Source organism: Homarus americanus, unplaced genomic scaffold (assembly GCF_018991925.1).
Source record: "Homarus americanus isolate GMGI-L3 unplaced genomic scaffold, GMGI_Hamer_2.0 scaffold51859, whole genome shotgun sequence".
Classification (NCBI taxonomy): domain Eukaryota; kingdom Metazoa; phylum Arthropoda; class Malacostraca; order Decapoda; family Nephropidae; genus Homarus; species Homarus americanus.
The window spans coordinates 2,439,816-2,465,035 of NW_024711292.1; the positions used below are offsets into that span (position 1 = coordinate 2,439,816).

The following is a 25,220-nucleotide window of genomic DNA, read 5'->3' on the forward strand; positions in this document are numbered from 1 at the left end:
AAATACGTGTGTCTGTAGTGAGGGAGGGCTATCACCATCACCGGGGTAGTGAGGGAGGGCTGTCACCATCACCCTGGTTAATGAGGGAGGAGTGAAGGGAAGATCACGGGGTATATGAATGGTGACACAAAATGACATGAAGATTCTTGACAAAGATTATTAGTACATGGAGATGATTGGTGACATGAAGTTTAAGAATGGTGTTGTGAGGTTGATGCGTAGATACACAAGGTAGATGGTGACATAGTAGAAGGTAGATGAATAGTGACATGATCGACATTAATTTGTGACATGATATACATGAATAGTGACGTGATGTACGAGTATGTGGAGGTAATTTTACGTAAAAGTTAATGAAGTGTAAACCAATCACCTCACAAGACACCCTCACATCTACCTCGTAGTGACCAAGGAGAAAAAAGACAAGTAGTGATGAATAAATATATTTACACAAGAATACACTGCCTGTGAGTAGTACACAAACTCAAAAACAAACATTCATGGTGTTCCTCTGCGCATACAAAAACACCTATAACCATAACATTATTTATTATTATTATTATTATGCATTTTGCCCTTGTGTAGTGCTTACACTGGAGATTATTTTACACCAGTCGTGAATAAAAACTATGCAACCAAAAAAATAATAATACAAAGATGAGAAAGTGAAAAACATGAAGCTATGGAGGTGAGAGTCAGAAGTTGGTGTCGTAGTGTATTGAGCTGCTCTCTCGATCACCACACACACTACTAAGTTATCAGCTGTGAGGCCAAAAGCTTATATCTCTCATCACATTAAAAAAATAGCAATGGAATGTTTTCTTCATCATGGTTCAAAGGACCACCTCTCAGATATACTTCATTCGTAAATCATATACTGAATGGTCTAGCAAATATCACACTTGTTAAGTTGACACGGTCTTCTCGTGACTGAGAACGCAACTGTGAGTGAGTGGGGAAAGGAGGAGGGGGGGGACAGGAATTCACTGGGTAGCTCTGGTGGGTAGGAATAGGAGCTGAGGGAAGGTAGGGAGAAGGGTAATGGTGGGGAAGAGGAAGGGAGGTTGGTAAGGGAGAGAATTACTATGCCATCACACCCCTGGTCATGATATCTAGGAGGAAGGGGAAGGAGTATCATCTGTACCCCCCCAGTTACGTAATCTATTAAAAGGGACGGGGGTAGCTCTGGACACTCTGCGGACACACACAGCCATGTTTCACTATCACAAGCATCAGCTGGGCGTTGCTGCTACGTCAGGCCAAACTGCTAAAACACCAGCAAAACTTGGGCTAAACACTGGAAATTGTTCTACTTTACATTACAGTTGCGGTCTCAGTCAGACCGCGCGGGGTAAATTGGTGTTGGTTTTTATAAATAGGATGACCTGCACAAGTTACAGCTGACGCATCACTAGTCAGTAGGAAATTGACAGGTCTGCTCTTATTTACATTATCAAACAAGGTTTATAGTATGACAATATCAAAATTCTGTACTACGAAGCAAGACATTCTGCTACTATTAATATTACCACACCTTTGACCCCCTGTACCACACCTCTATCGCTACATCCAATGGCTTCAAAATTACTGTACTGTATCTTCATGAAAAAATTTGGATTTACATTTTAGCTATTCTTGGCTAGTCATCCCTCCAACACAGTATTTTACTTCGTTTAATTAAGTGATCTGTGTAATTATCAGTGCGGTGTGGGTAACGGGGAAATGATATTCATAGCTAAAAGTTACTGTTTTTAACATATATATATATATTAATAATCACAGTAAAATGCTAAGTGTCGAGGGATGTTGGACAAATAATGGACGTAGAAACTTGTTGTTTTGCTTTTGATTTCCGATGTGTAAAGATGAGTGGGGCGTGTGGGTGGTGCTGCCATTCTCTCCCACACATGTATACTAACTCAAAACAGTCATGTACTGTATACTCATGTCTACTGACTCAGTAAACTTCACCTTGATGCTGTAGGCACCTTCATCAAAAATACACCAACATATCTCAAAAACTCCACAGGTTGCATCTGAGTAAACAATTTACATGATATTTTCACACTTGGTCTCCTTATATCTTGAAGGCTTCATACACGACACAGCAAAAATGACTCATGTTTATAAGACTGACTCGGGTAGTTGCCCGGTAGCGTAAGTTAATGAATGCATCAGATCCATTCAGCACCACAGCTAATGTTTACTAATACACTAATGTTAAAACACCTGGACCAGCTGAGCAAGTGACACTCGTTTAATAGTTCACATCACCTGGGACCAGGAAAGCTTATTAACGCCTTATTCCTTCTAAACATAAAATAATGAATCAAAGAATTTTTACTTTATTGATGTTAGAGATAGAACTAACTAGAATTGAGACAACGTAAGATATAATAAAGATATCCGAGGACATACTAACTAACTTACATATATCTTGATAAAATAAGTCTACAGATTTCAGAGCAAATATTACATCTTATGAATTTCGGAGCAAAAATAATAAAAAAAATACCGGGAAAAAAGCATCCCAGATACAGGTATACAGTTTTAATTATTGAGTGTAATGAAGTTAATGAGAGGCGTTGTACGTTCTCTCTCGGGTAAATCACAGGTGCAGCTCCTTTGTGGGTGTTAATCTTCTCACGTGCTTACACAGGCCACTATTAACTCGTGTCCAGATGTTTGTGTCATCACTTTTGAATGTTATCACGACTAAGTATGTTTTAAGATGACATGTTCAGGTGTTCATGGCCTCAGAGTGTCGTCTATGAATATTATTATGGTTGGGTGTCCTCGCACATATCTGTTCCCGGCAAGATAACTCACGATGACAGCTGTGGCTATCAGTTACTTCTCTAATTATGATCTAAGAAATAACTTCCAGGAATTCTTGGCTGTTGCTTTACATCTTCACCTAAATACTTGTTCTCAGGCGTGTTTTATTGTGTTCCTTTCTGTATAATAATTTATATGTTCGAAATATCTACTTGATCTCCTAAATAGAATTACTTCGCAATATCCGGTATTTATTGGTAAATTCTCGCTTCTCAATAAACTACACTTTTCAGTCTTGATATTTCTGTATTTTTTGTTTACATCTGATCATAATTTTTCATATCACTAAAAATATTAGAAATTCGAAATACTTTTTCCACAAAATATTATGATTCGGTTTTCTTCTGTTTTTCGATACGAGAAATTCCGAGTTTTGGCAAGATCATGTTCTATACATTTCACCCCCCCCTTAAACCTCCTTTCGTCCTTTCTCTCCTCTCACTTTACTTATGAATCACCTCTTATCTACCTTTCCCTCTCACTTTTAATTAGGATCACCTCTTATCTATCTTTCCCTCTCACTTTTTAATTAGGATAGCCTATTATCCACATCACCCTCCTACTTACATAATGAATCGCCTCTCCCTCTCATTCAAATTCCCCTTCCATCTTTATTTCTCCATCCATATCATAATCATGTCTCCCTTCTTCCTCCTTTATCTGTGTTGCCATTGCTCTTCCTCTTTAGCATACCTTCTCGTTATTTATACCTCTTTTATCACGCCACCTTATATAATTACACCTTTATCTTGTATCTTTTCCATTCTTCTTAATCACACCGCTTTGTCATCTCTATATCATGTTTCTTAACTGTCTCTTATCATACTGAATCGTCACATTGCTTTAACTTTTCTTTACCACGCCTCTAAATCACTCCTCTTTACCACGCCTTTCAACCACGCCTCTTTACCATGCATCATCATTATCTAAGGAGTCTGATCTTGTATATACACACACACACACACACACAGGTGTCACCATACTTAGGGCCTCCTCCTTCGTGGTCACCTCCACCTCGCTCCTGGTCCTTAGGTTGGAGGCCTTTGTGTTGGAGGGGAGGGTTGAGAAGACTTTTGTGGTGGGGAGGTGGTGGTAGTGGTAAAGGGCTCTCTACTGGAGGCGGTGTAGACAAAAGTTATGACTTATTTAGGACGATAGAGTGGAGGTTTCTATGGTGGAGGGAGGCTTTTGTGGTAGAAGAGTTGGAGGCTTCTGTGATGGAGGTAGAGGTTTCTGTCATGAAGTAGGAGGCTTCTGTAGTGGAGATATTTGTTCGTGGAGGCTTTTGTGGTGGTGGAGGAGGAGGCTTCTGTGGTGAAGGTTTCTCGTGGAGGACGACTACTACTGCTGTTGGAGGCCACCGTTGTAGGCGTAGTCAGCCTTGTTATGCATGATGAGCTTGTCGTCGACGAAGTAAAAGCTGTCGCTGCGGGTGTCGAACGGGTTCTTGATCATCTCCTCCGCTGGGAACAGAGAAAGAAAAACAATGTTAATACACATTTATACACCATTAAGAATGTAATAAAATAAGGAAGTAAAACTGCTTAGATGCGGAACGGACAATGATGGTGCAGCATCACTTGTGGGGGATGAGGGTATTGGGGGGAACATTCTTATTTTCGATCTCATCTTGAGGTACCAGGAAGCTATCAGAAATAATGTTCAGTATACATTACACCTCGCTCTTAGGCTTGTGCACTTAAGTCTTCCCATATTTTATATCATTATGCCAAGGTAAACAAAATTCAGCATACAATTACTCATCAGAACATTTGTATAAAAATATTCCTATCTGTGACAGTAATTAAAGAAAAATAAGATTGGTCAATAAATGATAATGAGTGGAAGAAAATAGCATTATCTTCGATTATTAATATTTATGACCCAAAAGTTGATATGAATAAAAATATATTCCAGTCATGACTAATGTTTTATATATGACAACTCTTCCATTTGATCTTCAGTGAAGGTCCCTAGTGTAACTATTTTACATCTCGATGATTACCGCAACACACTGACATTACCTCCATCCTTCCATCCACTCCCCTCCTCCTCCCAACTACCCCCACCCCCATCCTCCTTCCACCCAGTTTTCTCCTGCTTCCACTCAGCCCTCTCCTTCTTCCACCCCACCCTCCTCCTCCCACCCACCCCACCCTCTACCTCCCACCCAGCCCACCCTCTCCTCCCACCCAGCCCACCCTCCTCCTCCCACCCAGCCCACCCTCCTCCTCCCACCCAGCCCACCTCCTCCTCCCACCCACCTCCTCCTCCCACCCACCCCACCCCTCCTCCTCCCACCCACCCCACCCTCCTCCCCCCACCCACCCCACCCTCCTCCTCCCACCCCCCCCACCCTCCTCCTCCCACCCACCCCACCCTCCTCCTCCCACCCACCCACCTCCTCCCACCCACCCACCTCCTCCTCCCACCCACCCACCCCACCCTCCTACGTCCAAGGTCTCATAAACAGAAACAAAGATAAATAATTCTGTTTACCTTTGGTCAGGTACACAACAACCATCAGTGTCTGGTCAGGTAACATATTACTTTTTTCTGAATTGAGGAAAAAAATGAGTAAACATTTTATTTCCATACTGTATTGTGGTAACAACATTAACTGTCGCTAAAAAAGAATAATAAACGAGTCCGGCTGTGTATGACAAACCACTATACCAGTGTGTGACTATATATATATATATATATATATATATATATATATATATATATATATATATATATATATATATATATATATATATATATATATATATATATATATATATATATATATTATACTGATCGATGTTTTCTTTCGTGTAATTCACATCTTCAGGGGTAGTTGCAGTCTGGGAGATCACGCGCTCCTACAGTGATTTACTTGCATATATATATATATATATATATATATATATATATATATATATATATATATATATATATATATATATATATATATATATATTAATGTGTGCGTGTGGGTGAGCGTGACTGGGTTGCGTGCCGCTTGACACAGTTTTCCAGCATTTACCAAAAAGAATCAGAGTCGACACGTGACGCACAGTGTGGTGGACAGTGTTTATATCACAAGCTTTTGGGGTTAAAACACACCCAGTGTGGCGGGTGTATAGGAGGACCACACACATGACTGACTTAAACATGAGCGACCACTGGGAGGGGCGATGTATGTTTGGCAATTTTGAAGACAAAATATGTATAAAGTTTATATTAAACACACCTCAAGCCTCTTTGTCCCCTGTCTTGTTCTCGTCCGAAGCGTCTCATGACTGTAAACAAAGACACTGACACATACTTGTCACTCAACCAAAGTCACACAACACACCTGGCTAGCTCAACACATAACACACCTGGCTAGCTCAACACATAACACACCTGGCTAGCTCAACACATAACACACCTGGCTAGCTCAACACATGAATACCTGATTGTACAACTACCTCTATTACAACCAGCACCACTAAACTACCACCTGCTTCTACAACAACTACTACTACAATCTCAACCATTGCCATCACCACTACTACTATCAACACCAATGATACATAAACCTAATATTAAAACAACTAAGTCTACTACTATCATCATCAACATCACTACCATTACTGCCATAACGACTATTACCACTTAACATTACCACTTTCTTCACCATCACCACCACTCTTCACCATCACCACCACTTATAGTACCATCAGTCATCACCACCGCCATTACCACCACCACCACCCCTCACCACTACTACTACCAACACCACCAGTACTATCATTACCACCACTATTAACACCATCCCCATTATCATTACATTAACAATTCCCATCATCACAACCCCCCACCTACCACCACACCACTTACAACACCAACACCACCACCAACACCACCACCACCACCACCACCAACACCAACACCACCACCTACCACCAACAACAACAACAACAACAACAACACCACCACCACCAACAACAACAACACCTACCACCAATAACCACCAACAACAACTACCACCACCTGTATCAACATCAGTGCCTACGTGACCCACAGCAGTAATCAGGTCATACCAGGTTACATGGAGAGGGAGGGTGTTGATGGGGTCAGTGGGGGGGGGGACGGTGGTTCGATCCGATTATTGACCTCTGAAGCACTTGGTAAATTCCTGCCTGACATGACAAGCGGCGATCGTAAATTAAAACAGTGACGGGGGGAGGGGGGGTTAAGGCAGAAGGCGATAAAGAGAAGAAAAAAGAGGAGATAGAAATAGGAGAGACCAAAACTGAAAATACTAGGGTAGAGAGAAAGAGGTGGAAGAAGCACAGCATAAAAACTGAAAGAGGAAGAAGTGAGAGAGAGAGAAAAAAAGAGAGGGCACTAGGAAAGACAAAAACGGAAAGAGGTGAAAAGGGGGAAAAAGATGACATGTAATAGAGACAAGAGGAAGAAGATGGGCACAAAAAGAGGTACAAGAACAGAATGTGACAATAGAGGGACGGAGAAAGAAAGAAAGACAGGAAAGAAGGAAGGAAGGAAAAGGAAGATACAAAGGTGAAAGAGGAAGGAGGAATAGACAGACTAAAGACGGAAGAGGAAGAAGATATAAATTCAACCGGAGAACCATGAAAGTGTTTGAAGTTTTTGGGAGGAGGGAGGGGAAAGGGGGGGGATGAAGGAGGAGGAGGAGGTTGGAGAAGAGATAAGGGAGGAGGAGGAGGAGGAGGAAGAGCAAGAAGAGGAGGAGAGGGGAGATATTAGGAGGAGGGGAGAAGTGAGGGGGAGATGAGGGAGCATTGCTATGGGGGAGCTGTTGTTAAGGGTAGGCAGTTGCTAAGAGGAGCTGTTGCTTGAGGGGGCAGCTGCTAGGAGGACACATTGCTAGGGGACCAGGTGCTAGGGGACACAGGTGTTAGGGAAGGCAGCTGCTGGGGGCACAGTTACTAGGGCAAGGCAGCTGCTGGGGACACAATTGCTAGGGGACACAGGTGTTAGGGGAAGGCAGCTGCTAGGGGGCACAGTTGCTAAGGGAGGGTAGCTGCTAGGGGACACAGTTGCTAGGGGAAGGTAGCTGCTGGGGGGGGGGGACAGTTGCTAGGGGAAGGCAGCTGCTCGGAAACACAGTTGTTCAGGGCAGGCAGTAGGCAGGGGGAAGAAGAGGAAATTAAATATGCCATCAAAAGGAATAAACCTTGGGGAGATAAACACAGGAACAAGTACAGTTGGTCTAATTAACTTAATGACTCGACCTGACCTACAATGGTGACCTTGACCAATGACACAGTACTGAAGTAGGTGTCGTGATGTTGATCTTGTGGTGAAACCTAGTTAAGTAGTGAGTACACACACACACACACACACACACACACACACACACAGCTTGATACGTCTGCTTTTCTATATACATGTAAAAAATAATACAGATTCTTTCAATTCTACTTTAAACGCCAAGATAATTTCTGATTAGATTCCACAATTAATTCTGAGAAAACATCATCTTCGGCAGGAGTAAGGTCGTGTCTAATGCAGGTGGCATTACCCTCACTACCTCCGGTGACACAAGACCTACGAGGTCTCATACTGTCACTAACTAATACCGTCTGTGCATAACTTCTTAATTTCTTGTTTGAAAAAAAATCGAGTTATAAAACCATTTTCTTTTTGTTTCGTTCATATGAAACAATAAACTAAAAAATCATGTTTATTTGCCACATTCGAGTTTCAGAATACTTTCATAAGTTCAATCCTGTGTTTCATTAACATAATTATTGTGTCATATGCCGCATTTGCCTCGTTCGTGAGTTTGAGACAAATATAATTTGCCAAATTTAAGTTTCAAAACCTCGTCTTATTCTTTGATTAAGCCTTTGTTAATTAGAGTAAAATAACTACCTGGTGTGGGTGAGACAAACACTAGTGTGTGGAAGTAGTTTAGCCAAGCTGTGGGTGCGTGCCAGTGTATTGACCCCGCGCCCCCACACCACAACCAGCCCGGCTGTATGCGGCCCCATAAAGCCGTGTTTTCCCAGACTGTCTGGTCATGTGACTCCTTGCTACAGCAGCCACAGCTGTACGGTGTTACAGCACCATCCCGCAGCTGTACAGTGTTGTAGTACCAACACACAGCTGTACAATAGTGTAGTACCATCATACAGCAATGCAGTGTTGAAACATTATCACATAGCTGTAATTGATGCAGCATCATCATACAGCTATGCAGTGTTTCTGCAGCATCACACAGCTATGCAGTAGTGCGCCAGAATCACACAAGTATACAGTGTTGTAGCAACACACAGCTGAACAGTCTTGTAGCCATAGCATTTCAAGTAGTCAAAAAAAAGGACGTTTGCTGAATGCAGAAGTTTACGTCAGCCATACGTCCGCTACGCGTCAACTACGTAAGGCATTCGTCTGCATTATCTTAATTAGCCCTTAGTTAAGTTCGTTTGCCATTCTTGGTTTCGTCACCACTTCAGCCTCCCAGTGATGCCAGGCGTCCGGGAGAGTCTTAACACCCTCCACGATCATCTTTAATGTAACCTCTATTGTGTGGGGTACCCACTTGGGTCGTAACACTTGGCAGAAGATGGAGGTAGAGACGGTGCTTCACACACCTACACCGACCTGTAGTGTACCGGCCAGGATGGGTGCCTCTTCAACTGGCATATATAAACCCGTGTTTTTTCTCTACTAACCTGCAGCTGAAAACTGTCTTAACGTGAGTTTTCGAGAGGCCCAACGGAGCAAGTGTACTGTGCTGTTCACGCCTGTTGTGGCTTACCTGCAGAGGTTCCCACATAAGATCACTGCTGTTCACCAGAATCTACAGTAAACCAAATCACATTTTTCAGGCTCAACTAGGGTTTAAATCAAATAATGCCCATATATATTGTCTCGATTATCACTGCTGTCACTCTGCCCTATTGTATTAGCGTCACTGATCCAGGATCTAAATCTATAATATATTTTTTTATACTTTTCTGGCTAAGCATGTGTCAGCTGTATTGTCTTCCTTGGCTCTGACACCGAACAGTCACTATCTAAGCATTAAAACAGAGTCCTCCTCCATCCTCAGTGATCACACAGCCTGTGAGAACACAACTCCTACTCTACGACGGTCCTCTGGTCATTCCAACACCTGACTTATTGTTCACCACAAACACTATCTCAATAAGGACCTCTGCACTACTTGTCTCCTATGATCACTATCTTATCTAGATGTCTCATCCCTTTTCATCACACCAACCTACATCCTCCTTTAAGTGTTTTCTGTAGTGTTACTCCGATCTCTCTTCTGACGTCTCTCACTGCCGAAACCATTATTGTACTCCTTCTGCTACGTGTGATCGACTTCCAAACCAGGCAAATAGTCATCTATACAGGATAATCCTCAGTGTACAACAGCAGCTAATCGTAAAGCCACTGTCTCAAGGGTTAGAGAATGGCTTCAGTTGATCATATTCGTTCAGTGTGTCACAGGTTGGAAAAAATGCCATACTATCATCTATCGCTCCAACTAAAGCATTCAGACATATGGTACCAAGTCAGTTGTCCTTCTGTCCCTCTCGCAGTTGTGCTTGTTGGCACAAAGCCAAACACATTTCTCGAAACATTGGTTTTTCATAAATTTTTATCACCACCGCTGATTCTATTTCTTAAGATCTCAAGGCTAAATATAAAACAATTGTCACTTAATGGCTGGCAAAGTTTTCCTCAATTATCCTACTACTGCCACCACCAAGCCACATGTTCCTTGTACGGCTAAAACCATTCTCTTATCTTGTTGAAGACAAACTCTTTGTTTCGTTCTTGGCATGTCTGGTAGCCAACTCAGCCAGTCCCCATCCATCATAGGTTTCTTCTGACTATTCGTGGTGGTACAACATTACTGCCACTGCCAAGAATACTTTTACAACGTTGAACATTCTCCCCAAGTTAGGAAATATTTCATTAATCAGTTCTTCGCGCTGTACAAATCTCAGATCAGGCCTAAGAATGAGTCTTGCTCTCACGCCTGAGATGGTGTTTCATAGAGTGTCAATATTCTCGACCATATTTCAGGCCAGACCCGTCAGAGTTAATGATGACAGCTCACTCACTCACTCGCTAGCATGTTGTCCTCCCTCTCGTTGTTATACTCTTACTTCCTCTACACAACTGGCTCAAGACACTCATCTCCCCTCTTCCAGGACACACCCCTCACCTCCTCTAACAGATTCTCACCTCACCTCTCCAAAACACATTCCCAGAGGCTATCACCCCACCATGCCAATCTCCCAGCTAATACACCCTCATTTCCCCTCTCCCTGTTAATGTTCATTTCCCCCTCTCCCAGCGACTATACCATCATCTACTCTCTCCCAGCTTATAAACCCTTATTTCCCCTCTCCCATGTTATAGACACAATTACTATGGCTATTAACCTTTTTTCCTTCTTCCAACTTACAGAAGACGGTCTCGGTTCCCCCTCTTCGAGTTCCCTTCTCCTTGACATTTCTACACCTCAGGTCACATCTCGCTCTCCCGGAACCTCTTACACCTTCTACGAACTGTTCGCAGACTCACCTCCCCTCTCTGAGCTCACATTCACTCACGTCTCCTCTCTCAGTTCACATACATTCACCTCTACTCTCTCAGCTAACATACACTCACTTCCTTTCTCTCAGCTAACATACACTCACTTCCTTTCTCTCAGCTAACATACACTCACTTCCTTTCTCTCAGCTAACATACACTCACTTCCTTTCTCTCAGCTAACATACACTCACCTCTCCAAGGTCACAGACACTCTCAGCCCGACACTTACCTCCCCGCTCCCAGCTCATAGATACTTACTCTCTCTCTCTCAGCTCAAACTTTCACCTCCCTCTCAGCTCAATATACTCGCCTCCCTCTCAGTTCAAACTCACACCAGGGTTGGTAAACCCCCTCAATTGCTTGGCGAGGATCCAACTCGCCCACTGTTATCCTCGGAGATACACTTCCACCACGATGTCCTAAGAGGATACGTCTCCTGTTGTGGGGTCCTTAATATACTGCTCCGCTACTGCTGTCCTTAAATATACTGCTTCACCACTGGTGTCAATACTGCTCCACCACTGGTGTCAATACTGCTCCACCACTGGTGTCAATACTGCTCCACCACTGGTGTCAATACTGCTCCACCACTGGTGTCAATACTGCTCCACCACTGGTGTCAATACTGCTCCACCACTGGTGTCAATACTGCTCCACCACTGGTGTCAATACTGCTCCACCACTGGTGTCAATACTGGTGCTCCACCACTGGTGTCAATACTGCTCCACCACTGGTGTCAATACTGCTCCACCACTGGTGTCAATACTGCTCCACCACTGGTGTCAATACTGCTCCACCACTGGTGTCAATACTGCTCCACCACTGGTGTCAATACTGCTCCACCACTGGTGTCAATACTGCTCCACCACTGTGTGCTCCACCAACTGCCACCAATACTGCTCCACCACTGGTGTCAATGCTGCTCAATCACCACTGGTGTCTGCTCCACCACTGGTGTGCTCCACCACTGGTGACTGCTCACCACTGGTGTCAATACTGCTCCACCACTGGGTGTCAATGCCTGCTCCACACTGGTGTCAATGCTGCTCCACTGGTGTCAATACTGCTCCACCACTGGTGTCAATACTGCTCCACCACACTGGTGTCAATACTGCTCCACCACCGGTGTCAATACTGCTCCACCACCTGGTGTCAATGCTGCTCACCACTGGTGTCAATACTGCTCCACACTGGTGTCAATACTGCTCCACCACTGGTGTCAATACTGCTCCACCACTGGTGTCAATACTGCTCCACCACTGGTGTCAATACTGCTCCACCACTGGTGTCAATACTGCTCCACCACTGGTGTCAATACTGCTCCACCACTGGTGTCAATATTGCTCCACCACTGGTGTCAATACTGCTCCACCACCGGTGTCAATACTGCTCCACCACCGGTGTCAATACTGCTCCACCACCGGTGTCAATACTGCTCCACCACTGGTGTCTAGCACTGGAAGTTTCTCAGGGATCAATATCTCATCTGGCTTACCAACCATTCAATGGTGACCCGATACCATGGCCTCCATTACCACATTTCCCACTACCATAGTCTTCATTGCCATGGTCACCTCTACCATACTCTCCACTGGCTTCAAAAGTTACCGAGGGGGGTGGAGTCTGGTTCAGGGGGTGGAGTGGTTCAGGGGTGGAGTGGTTTAGGGGTTACACAGTTCACGTCTCCCCTTCATCTTGTTCCCAACCAGGGGGTAGAGAGTGGGGGTGAGGAAGGGGGGGGGATCGGTTGCTTGGGGAGGGTGTCGTGTATGACGGTTGGGGAGGGAGGGAAGTGGCGCCTGTCTGACGTCTCACATTGGGGGAGACAAGAAGATGGTGATAAAGACTGAGAGAATCGATAAACAGCGATAACAACTAAGGGGAAAAGGTGGTAGCAGAATGAATTTGGAATAATGTAGTTTTCACTGAAGCCAAATATATATATATATATATATATATATATATATATATGTGTGTGTGTGTGATGTGTGTGTGTGTCTGTATCACACTTCTCTTCTCTTATGTGTCCCCATCTTTCTTCCTCCATCTTTCCCTCTTCCCTTCATCTCTCTTTCTCTCTCTCAATCCTGCCCTCTTGCTTCTCCACCCCGCCCACTCTTTATTTCCTCTTCCCTTACTTTCTCTTCTCTTCTCTATCGTCTTCCACTCGGTTCCTTTCCATTTGTCACCCCTTTTGTCTCCTTTCGTACCCTCACCCTTCTCCCTCTTCCGGTCTTTCCTCTCTCTCTCCTTCTTTACCCTCACCCCTTTCTTCTTCATTCTCCCCTTCCCTCTTCCTCCCCTCACCTTTCTCCCCTCTCTCCCCTGCTAGATTAAAACAAAAACTAATACACAAATGTAAACAGAAGCCAATACTCCGCACATCCACCAGAATCTAATTAATTCCACAGTTTAACTCTGACGAACACAAGCAATCTAGTTATGGATTTCAGGTATTAATTAATTTTTTCAACAAGATGTTCTGGAACACATTATCACCAAGGAAATCTCTTTAGCCAATCATCGACTAGAATTTTCTTACTCGCTTAGAAATCTCGACAAATAAGAGGAGAAAAATCTTGATCAACCAATCGTCTCTCAATATTCATCGTTCGCTTTATCTCTCAGCCAATTAGAGAGGACCTCTAGGAGTACTAGCTTATCGTAGTCAACCAATCTCCAGCGGTATTTATCGTCCATTCAGCCTCTTTAGCCAATTAGAGAGAAGCACCACGAGTACTCGCTTCTCATAGACAACGATTCACCAGGCAGTATTAATCGGTCGTTTGGTCTCAGCCAATCAGAAAGGAGCAGTGTTCACCTCCCGTATGTCTCTAAGCATCCCTTTTCCGAAGAATACAAGTTCTGTCTGTTAATTCAGAAGTCACATGATTTACTACTATAATGAGAACACCATCTTGAAAGACACGGTAAAAAAAAATCGTATAAAAAAGAAATGGGAAAAAAAAATACCAGTACAAAAATCCTTAAAAATCTAAGGTTCTGGTGTATGTACATTATGCTCTTACTACACCTACATTCACCTATCTCCAGGTGTACTGGACTATACTCACCTAATTCTGAGTGTATCGTGGGGAACTCGTAGATGTGCTCGCATGTGTTCTTTGAGTTGGGGATACAGAAGCCGAACTCGAAGTCGAAGGTCTTGAGGAGCTTGTCTCTGAAGAAGTGTCGCTCGATCATCCGGAACTTGTTCACCGACCGCCCGCCCACCGTGAACTCCACCCTGCCAAGGAAAAGAATGATTAGCTCACTCTGCCAGAGGGAGGGGGGAGGTTAAGTCACTCTGCCAAGGGGAGGGGGGAGGTTAGGTCACTTTGTCAGGGGGAGGAGGGAGGTTAGGTCACTCTGCCAGGGGGAGGGGGGAGGTTAGGTCACTTTGTCAAGGGGAGGAGGTAGATTTACTTACTGTCAGGGAGTGGAGGGAGATTAGCTTATTCTGTTATGGGGAGGAGGGAAGTTAGGTCACTGTCAGGGGGGAGGAAGATTAGCTCACTCTGTCAGGGGTAGGAGGTAGATTACCTCATTCTACCAGGAGTAGGAGAGAGATTATCTCACTGTCAAGAGGAGGAGAGAGATTAGCTCATTGTGTCAGGGAGATTAGCTCACTCTGCCAGGGGAGGAAAGAGGTGAGCTCACTCTGTCAGGGAGTCAATATGGAGGTGCCATCAAAGCTATAATGCAGAAACACTTAATATTTAGCACCCGTGACCTTGACCTTTGATGTCTCCTGTCTACAATCACCGGGGACCATTATCAATCCTTTACCAATATAGAAATAAAGTTTTCCACGGTGACCAATGCATGGAAAACGGAGTTATCATGCGGTAGCGATGGCAGTGATAGACAACCGGGGTCAGATGGAGTGAATCCAGTATTTTCCCCGAATTAAGTTGGTATTGGTGAGTTATATGGATGATGATAATAATAACCTGGCAGATGGATGATAATGGTGATAGTAATGTTGATAAGGTAACCATGGAGGGAGATAAGAATGGAAACCTCCTCCTGAATAAATTAAAGGTAATCCAGATAACAATACTATGCCCACACTGATCACCGCCGCCCTGCCTTCCTTCCTTTCTCGATTTTACACACAGTTAACATGCACCTGCTCCCCACACCCCACCCCACCCCACCCCACCCCACCCCTTCTCCCAGCACATACACACCCACATCCATTCTTTCTGTGGCTTCTCAAGACATAAAGCCACCACTATGTCTCAGTCACGGTAACCAACATTTTTTCACCGTCAATATTAAAAGAGTCCAGGAGTGTATAGATGGTGTGTGCTGACCCTCTCTTCTAACACGGCCACAGTTAAGGACCCACCCACCCACCCTTACTTAAGATGGGATAGTTATTGCAGAGGAGAACACTAAAACATTCTGGAACACAAGGATGATAAGAGTGGATGTTAATGAGGAATACCCTGAAGGCTATGGATGATGATATATCCTTAGAGATGATATGTATATGTGGAGGATGATGAGGATGATAACATGGATGACGGTGAGTTACTTAGGAATGATAATGATGATTGCCTTTAAGATAATAACATCCCGAAGGTTGATAATGACGGTGTAGGATGATGATGATACCCAGGAAGATGGTCATGGCACTGTGAAGGATAATGACACCCTCCATGATAGAAATGAGAATTCTGGCGGTACTCTCGAGGATGAGGATTATTACACCTGAAGATAGTGGCACTAATACCACTTGAGGAAGGCCGAGACCTGACCCAGGTTAAGTGGTGCAATTACACAATTAACGTAATGTTGGGGTACGGTGACAGGAGGAGGGACGGAGAGAAAAGGAAAAGACGGAAGGGGGAAGATAGTAAAGGAGGAGAGAGAGGAAGAGGAAGGGGGGTAAAGGAAGGGAGAGAGGGAGTAAAGGATAGGAGAAGAGTAAAGGATGGGAGAGGGAGGAAGGGAGGGAGTAAAGGAAGGGAAAGAGAGGAAGGGAGGGAGTAAAGGAAGGGAAAGTGAGGAAGGGGAAGAGAATGAAGGAATGGAGAACAGAGAGAGGAAGGGGGAAGAGAGTAAAGGAAGGGAGAGAAAGAGAGGAAGGGGAAGAGAATAAAGTAATGGAGAAAGAGAGAGGAAGGGAGAAGAGAGTAAAGGAAGGGAGGGAGAAGAGGAGATAGGGGCAGAAGAGTAAAGAAAGGGAGAGAGAGGAAGGGGAAGAGAGTAAAGAAAAAAGGGGAAGAGGAAGAGAATAAAGGAGGAGAGGGAGACCGCGAAGGATAGGAAGGAGGACCAGAGAGATGAATGGGAAAGAGAAAAGAGGAGGAGATGAAGGGGGAACAGGGGGAGAGAAGGGGAGACTGTAATTGAAGCATTGTTGATATTGGTGGTGGTGGCGGTGGGAGAAAGTTGTGGTGTGAGGAATTTTGGTGGAGGAGGTGGTGGTGAAGTGTGGTGTAGAAGTACCGTGGGGGAGGTGTTTGCAAGGGACTGTGGTGGTGGTGGTGGTTTAGTGGTGAGGGGCTGTGTTGGTGATAGTGGTGAGGAGCTGTGATAGTGAGAGGCAGTATTGTACTAGTAGCCATGGTATCCGCCAACAATACTCACAACACCACTTCCACCTAACAACCATATTGACGTATCATAGTTGATCCTCCGAGGGTCATTCTCTATCACCCCACACACACACTACCTACCTCACGCACCCACACGCACACACACACACACACTACCTACCTCACGCGCACACACACACACACACACACACACACTACCTACCTCGTACACAACCCCAGAATCAATCATACGACGTTTGTAAGAATTCCAATGTGTCTTCAGCAATCAATTCGTCACAGTGCCAACCCGAGAACCTCCTAATGCCTACGAACATAATTACAGGTACGCGAATCATTTATATCTTCTTAATATACATAAAAGTACATATAACAAAAGTAACTACAAAAAATACTTCTCTTACAATAAATAAAATAGATGATATATGAAAATAACATCAGGGTTTAGATATTGATAATCCATTTCGAAGTTTTATAATATCCTTAAGGTATTTATCAATATTCTGTCATTATACACTAGTGGCTTATCTCTCTCTCTCTCTCTCTCTCTCTCTCTCTCTCCGCCCAACACACCTGGTCGGGGTGAGTGTAGACTTAGGCGGTGAGCACTACAAATCCTCTTGAGTGGTCGATACAATATTATGCCGTGTTGCGCCACGTAATTCCACAATTTCTCCTGCATAGTTTTTCATTACCTGATGTGGTGACGGTGACGGCCGGCAGGTGGAAAGTTCCTACCTTAAATTACCGACTCGCCTGCGTGTTGCCCATGTCACTGTTACCCAGGTGTAAAATATACATTAAGTAAATATTCAATTACTTCTTTTTTTCTTACTTTTTTTTACCAGTGTGTAATCTGAAATGTGACTTTATATTACTTTACCAACTTAAGTTTTACTGAGCCAGGTTATTTACTTAAGAAAATTCTGGATTCCTTGCGTCCCGTAATAACTCCGTCGGTGGAATTCTAGCGATGATTTAGGTGAGCCTCGCTTAACCTAACCCAGCTGGCAGGTACACAACACTGTCACAGGAGGTGGTCAAGCGGTGGCCACTAGGTCTACATGTAGTGAGGTAGGGAGGTGTTTGTAGCTGTATTACTACGCTATATTATCTACCAACTTCTGCTAACAGCGGGTCTCTAGGGGTGACTTACACACGCATACTGCCACGTCGACAAAGCATGAATATTTTGTGTGTTCTATAAACTAAACTCCTCTGTATTTATGTAGAAACTTGTACCTTATATTTATTTCATTATTTATCTCGATTTTGTTTTAATAATTTGCGTGTATACAGGCAATCCTCAACCAGCTGTGTAGTGATGCACCAGCTGTAGGTCACACTCCACCAGCTGTGTAGTGATGCACCAGCTGTAGGTTACACTCCACCAGCTGTGTATAAAGTCGGTCAACTGAGAGGAGATTGAACCCTGGCAGTCGGATTTATTGCCATTAATATACTGATGTTGGAGATAGTGGTGGTGATCGTGGTGATGATGATAGGGTGATGTGGCTGGTAGATATAATAGGGTTGGAGGTGGTGATAGTGTTAGGACTGATAGTAGTGATGGTGATGGTGGTGATAGTGATGAAGCTAGAGGTGGTGAAGCAGAAAGGCCCACCACCACCAGAGGGAGGAGATGACAGCCAGCCGGACCTTCACCGTCAGCCGGACCTTCACCGTCACCCCTCAAGCTTATCACCACCCACTTGGCTCTGGAATAACGCTTGATGACTTAGTACTCAGCTTTGGCAATCATAATTTCTTCCCCACTACACCGTCAACAGTGGACGTCGAATCAACACATTCTATTTTGTGTTTTGGTCAATTTTCTCTCTCTTGGATACTGTAGAATCACCTGAAGTTAACCTACCCTCCCCCTCCCCCCCCCTCCAAGTACCCGGTTGTAGATGAAATGGTGCCGTCAAAGGAGCTACAGTACATAGCAATGTCGATATCGTTGTTGCTGTTGTTTACTCTGTATTATCCTGGTTGAACAAAACTGAATAAAAAAAAACACCTGAGCTGATCCGTCTTGATTCCTACACATTTACGACACAGACAAATACTAGTGACAACTCATAATTACTGACAGACAGACAGACAGACAGAAACAAGTTACACGTGAATTATTAAAAAAAAAAATGTTCAAAAACTTTTAGAGGTCATGATAGAAGAAAAAAAACACGACCTCACCACCATCACTGGAACACATCGATTGACCTGGTTATCCGACCCTCTCCCCGCTACCACTCGAGCGCTATAACTCATTTTAAAGGGCTACTCAAGCACGACAAACATTACCCTAACACACTGCCATTGGTGTCAGTCATATCGATCGCCAGTAAGGGCAGCAGTATTCAGGCCAACACTATTTAAGGGTCTGTTCGGCGGCGCTGTCTTTTATCCGTTTTACAGAGTCGTTTACCTGTTTCGTTAAGCCTGACATAATCACCAGAAACTCAGGTGGTCGTAGAGAAAGGCACACTTCCCCACTGTGCCTTGCTACCTACTGTACTGTGCTGTGTGGCGGCTACTACCTACTGTACTGTGGTTTTAGGTTAGGTTAGAAATATATTAGAATGGGATTGTGATTGTCAGTATATTACCACGTGTTACAGTGTAATAGCGACTCGGTATATTACCACGTGTTACAGTGTGATGGTGACTCCGTATATTCATTCTGAAATCTTACCTTCAGCTCTATAACTTATCTCTCACTCTAGTTCACTTCTAAACTATAAATAACTATCTCCATTAAATAAAATACCTTCCTCTTTTATAAATTCTTTCTCACTCTTAAAAACACACACACTCACACTCAAAAATATCTTTCTCACGTTCCAGGCATCTTCCTCACGTTCTAAAACCCTTTCACGTTCTCTCAACATTTATTCACGCCGTCAAACCCTTGCACTCACACTCCAAAGACCTTCCCCATTCTCCAAAGACCTTCCCCACTCTCCAAAGACCTTCCCCACTCTCTAAAGACCTTCCCCACTCTCTAAAGACCTTCCCCACTCTCTAAAGACCTCCCACTTACTCTAAAGACCTCCCGCATACTCTAAAAACCTTGCACACACTCTAAAAACCTTCCACACACTCTAAAAACATTCCCCGCACTCTAAAAACCTTCGCATTCTAAAACATTCCCCACGCTTTACGTACTTCTTCACATAAGACAATTTGCTCATTCTTCAGACAACCTCCTCGAACTTGGGACAAACTTCCTAAGGTTGTCATCACAAAGACTTAAGTATTCGAAAATCCCTCTTTGATACAAACCATAATTTCTCTTCATTACTTATAAAATCCCACTTCAATACAGCTTACAAAATCCCACTTCAATACAGCTTACAAAATCCCACTTCAATACAGCTTACAAAATCCCACTTCAATACAGCTTACAAAATCCCACTTCAATACAGCTTACAAAATCCCACTTCAATACAGCTTACAAAATCCCACTTCAATGCAAACTCCAATATCCCTTAAAAAAGAAATCCCCAATGAAAAATATGCTTTCATAAAATCTCTCTGAAATTCGAGGCTCGGCTTGTCGAGTTATAACTTCTATAAAACCACAGCAGCAACAACAACAACAGCATCCACATCAACACCACCAACATCATCAACACCAACCACAACAACACCAACATGATCAACAACACCAACCACAACATCAACATCATCATCATCATCATCAACAACAACAATATCAACATCAACAACAACAACAATATCATCAACAAAAACAACAATATCATCAACAAAAACAACAACAACAATCCACAAAAAAACAACAGCTTATCTGGATCATCTATTAAATCGGATTAATTTTGGAAGGCGAGAAAAAGGGGAGGTGCGTGCGTGCGTGCGTGTGTGTGTGTGTGTGTGTGTGTGTGTGTGTGTGTGTGTGTGTGTGTGTGTGTGTTTCGTTTCATCTGTAAGTGTTACCTATGTATAGTATTGTAAGTGTGTCTTAAGTATCACAGTAAAGTATATATTGTACTTAAGTGAATGTCTATTATCTATATACAGTATTTCATTAGATTTCTATGTATTTCGTCGTACGTTTATAATACTCTCAATGTATTTGATCGTATATCGTGTTATCTCTTGTCTTTCATCTGTATATAAAAAATAATCAGGCAAAGGAGGAGAAAATACATATAATTATGTTGGTATTTAATCTGTTGGAACCCCCGCGTCATGTCTTCGAGAGAGAGAGAGAGAGAGAGAGAGACCATTTCACTACAGTACTATATATAGTTTAATAAATGATAAAATATAAACCATGACTCCCAAACAGACACGTGAACTTTTTTTTTATCTTTAATGTAAAAAATAAAAAAAACTCCCCCAGAACTTTCATTATAATAAAACACCCCCACAAAACTTGCATCCATTGAAGGAAAAAAAACAAACAAACACGAAGATGAAAATAGTTTGAGGAAGTCAGGTGTGGCAGATGGCTGTATATTACGTTACTATATGAAGACCAACCAACACATTCCCCCCCCTCCCCCCAAAAAAAATAATAATAAAAATACAAATATTGACACAAATCATATTCACTTGTGATTTTGTTTTTATTAATGACAAAAAAATGTGGATATATGAGATGAAAAATAGTATAAATCGTTATATTATACAAGATATTTCATTATATCCTGACGTCTTTATATCTGGTCACACTCCACCCACGTCCTCTACCCCACTCCACCACTACCCACGTCCTCAATCCCCCACTCCACCACTACCCAAGTCCTCTCCCCACTCCACCACTACCCAGTCCTCCCCACTCCACCACCACCCGTCCTCTTCCCCCCTCCACCACTACCCCGCCACCCACGTCTCTCTCCACCACCACCACCACCCACATTCTCTCTCCCCCACTCCACCACCCCACGTCCTCTTCCCCACCCACCACTACCCACGTCCCTCTTCCCCACTCCACCACCACCCACATTCTCTCTCCCCACTCCACCACTACCCACGTCCCTCTTCCAATCCACCACTACCCACGTCCTCCTCCACCACCACTCACCCACGTCCTCTACCCCACTCCACCACTACCCACGTCCTCAATCCCACTCCACCACCACCCACGTCCTCTCTTCCCCACTCCACCACCACGTCCTCAACCCCACTCCACCACTCACCCACGTCCCCCTCCCCACTCCACCACCACCCACGTCCTCTTACCCCACTCCACCACTACCCCGTCCTCATCCCCACTCCCCACTCCCACCACTCCAAGTCTCTTCCCCCACTCCACCACTACTCACGTCCTCTCCCCACTCCACCACCACCCACGTCCCACCCACCACCACCCACGTCCTCAACCCCACCCACCACTCCCACGTACCCCACCCACCACCACCCACTCTTCCCCACCACCACTACCCACGTCCTCTTCCACTCCACCACCCTCCTCCCCCACTCCACCACCACCCACGTCCCTCTTCCCACTCCACCACCACCCACGTCCCCTTCCCCACTCCACCACCACCCACATCCTCTCTTCCCTCCACCACCCACCACCACCACCACCCACGTCCTCCCCCACTCCACCACCACCCACTCTCTCCACCCACCACCACCCACGTCCTCTCTTCCCCACTCCACCACCACCCACATCCTCTCTTCCCCCACTCCACCACCACCCACGTCCTCCACTCCACCACCACCCACGTCCTCTTAGTCATGTAAAGCCGCAGATTTCCCGACGTCAGGTGCATCAACTCGGGGCTCAGAACCTCGCCTAAATCCGTATGTTTTCTCCCGTGACTGGAGATGTGAGGACATAACCAAGTAACAGCTCGCTTACTCTATGATACCAAGTTGCTTAAAATTACATCGAAAAATCACACTTAATAACCAACCATATTTTGTTTTTCTTGAGTTAACGTATAATTAAGTGGTCAAGGTAAACACTTAAAGGCGTTGTATTGTCGTGGCTAAAGTGGTCATTCCACCACCCCCCCATCCTCCTCCCCTCCCCAGTGAGGTATAATAAGAGAAGAGGCTAGACAGGATTACCAAGGAAGGACTGTCTCATTATCTCATCTCTGTCTCGCCTTCTGTCTTTTATGGTCGGTGCTGGAAGGAAGGAGGCCACTAGTAACGACGGCTACTACTACGTTACCTACGAGAGAGAGAGAGAGAGAGAGAGAGAGAGGAATAACTCGCTACACTAAGAATGTAAACAAAAACAGTATCTAGCCGAGACACCCTTGAGTCTAGTAAGTGGCTTGATGCAAACAGTGTATCTTGAGCTGTTTGCCTTACTGCCTCTATACCACCAGCTGGGCGTCTATGTCGTTTTAAATTATAACACCGATAATCACCTACGTAATTTATGGTATTTTACAAATTACTTCAATTAATAATGTAATAAATCAATGTTTTACTAATTTGCATATACTTTATACATTATCAATCCAGCCCTAGACAAGTTTTACATCTACACCAATAACACGCCACACCCCTACCACACCCTTTCCTCCACTAGCACCCCTACCACCACACTCTAACCTCCACCACCACACCTTTGCTCCCTGCCCCATCAGATGAAGGTATGAGCGTCCTCACCTTCCCCTAACACTAATCACATGTACCTCCCCTCAGATTACTCGACCCGTTAATCACAGCGTCGTGTAATAAAGATCCCCACACGGAGTAAAAACCTCATTACTTCTGGTCGCGTCGCCTCAGATTAATGACTGGGCCAACTTGTGCGAGTTTTTTTTATAAAGCCACAACGATGGATTAGCTTTTACAGGTGTTGGTGATAGTTTTTTTTTTAGTGGTGATACTTCAACACCTGAACTATAATACTCGGCTTGCACCATACTGTACGTCTTGTACACCATACTGCACATTTTATACACCATGCTGCACGCCCTCCACCACCTGACACAGCAACTTATGTTCAATAGAACCCCCCCTACATGTCCCACACACACGCACACACACACAACACCATGTCCAATAATTCTCCACACACCGCCAACAGAATGCCCCTCCACGCCCCCCTACACACACACGCACACACACCTTGTCCGGCAGGAATTAGACCCACCATGCATATACAACACAGCCTGTCCAACACCGCCTCCCGAAACACGTGGAACAACACAGGCTACAGGTCATATACTGGAAAGGAATTTACTCTCAAGTCATCATTAAAATACGCTGTTGTGTTTTATTGAACTTGTGAGTGGACAGGAATTAGGTCAAGGCGTCATTCTAGCAAATCCTCTATTTTATTTTATGTTTTGAGGGTAATAAATTCCATTGTTTTTTATAAATTCTACGTGTTTTTGTTATTGATGATTGATATAAATTCTCTCTTGTTGTGGCCAGGGATAAATTGACTCTCGTAAAGGCTGTTCGGAATTCACCTTGACCACAGTTTTAAAATCTTCCTTAGTATAATATATGACACTGATTGTTTACGAGTTTATTACACTACTACTACTACTTATAATGATAATAAATAATAATAAATATTGTTTGCATTCAAAAAACAATAAAAAAATAAAATTCTGAAAAAAATATACGCCAACATTTATTACATATACAGTACAACAAATTCACCAATGCACGGAACCATTCAATCATAAATACCGGGACAACAATTGCATTCATATTCACAAGCACAACTTCAGATTAAACCGGTACTGAAATCATTTTTTATTACAAAGGAAAAACAAAATTGTTTTGTATAGAATATAATAAAGAAAAAATACGGATAAATCCACGAGAACAAAAATTTGAAAACATCGCTATGGAAATGTAGTGAGAGACAGTGTAAACAAGAGAGTGGCCCGCTCACCTGGACAAAGGAAGGTGACCAATCCTCCCTGTTATCCTCTCTCCCCCCCCCCCTCCTAAGCCTTCACCCTACGTATCCCCTCTTTAATTGATCGTCTCATTCACCATCCTCCATGTCCCTTACCACAATTCCCTCTGTCTTTATTTACTCCTTCCTCTTCCCCTAAACCAGTGGCTTCCTGTATGACTTTCTTTCCTTTAAAATACTACTTCCCTAAATGTTTTTCCTCTAGGACTCCTTCCCTTAGACCATTTTCCCCGAAGCACTTTTCCCCGAGGGCTATTTCCCTAAACACTTCTTCCCCTAGGTCTAATTCCCCCAAACACTTTTTCCGTAAGGTGTACTGTATTTCCCCAGTGATACTCTATGCACTCTCTTCAAAGACATTCTC

At 43.9% G+C, this 25,220-nt stretch overlaps 1 protein-coding gene across 1 annotated transcript in view; it reads right to left on the minus strand.

Moving 5' to 3' along the window:
* Positions 1-430: 430 nt before the first annotated feature.
* Positions 431-25,220, minus strand: part of LOC121871627 (protein unc-119 homolog B-like) — a 107,837-nt gene continuing 83,047 nt past the window's right edge. Inside the window, exons 5-6 of the mRNA XM_042374065.1 lie at positions 14,491-14,663; positions 431-4,301 (exon numbers count right to left, since the gene is read on the minus strand). Coding sequence (XP_042229999.1) covers positions 4,180-4,301; positions 14,491-14,663 — 295 coding nt within the window. The 3' untranslated portion in view covers positions 431-4,179. The remainder of the gene's footprint in view (positions 4,302-14,490; positions 14,664-25,220) is intronic.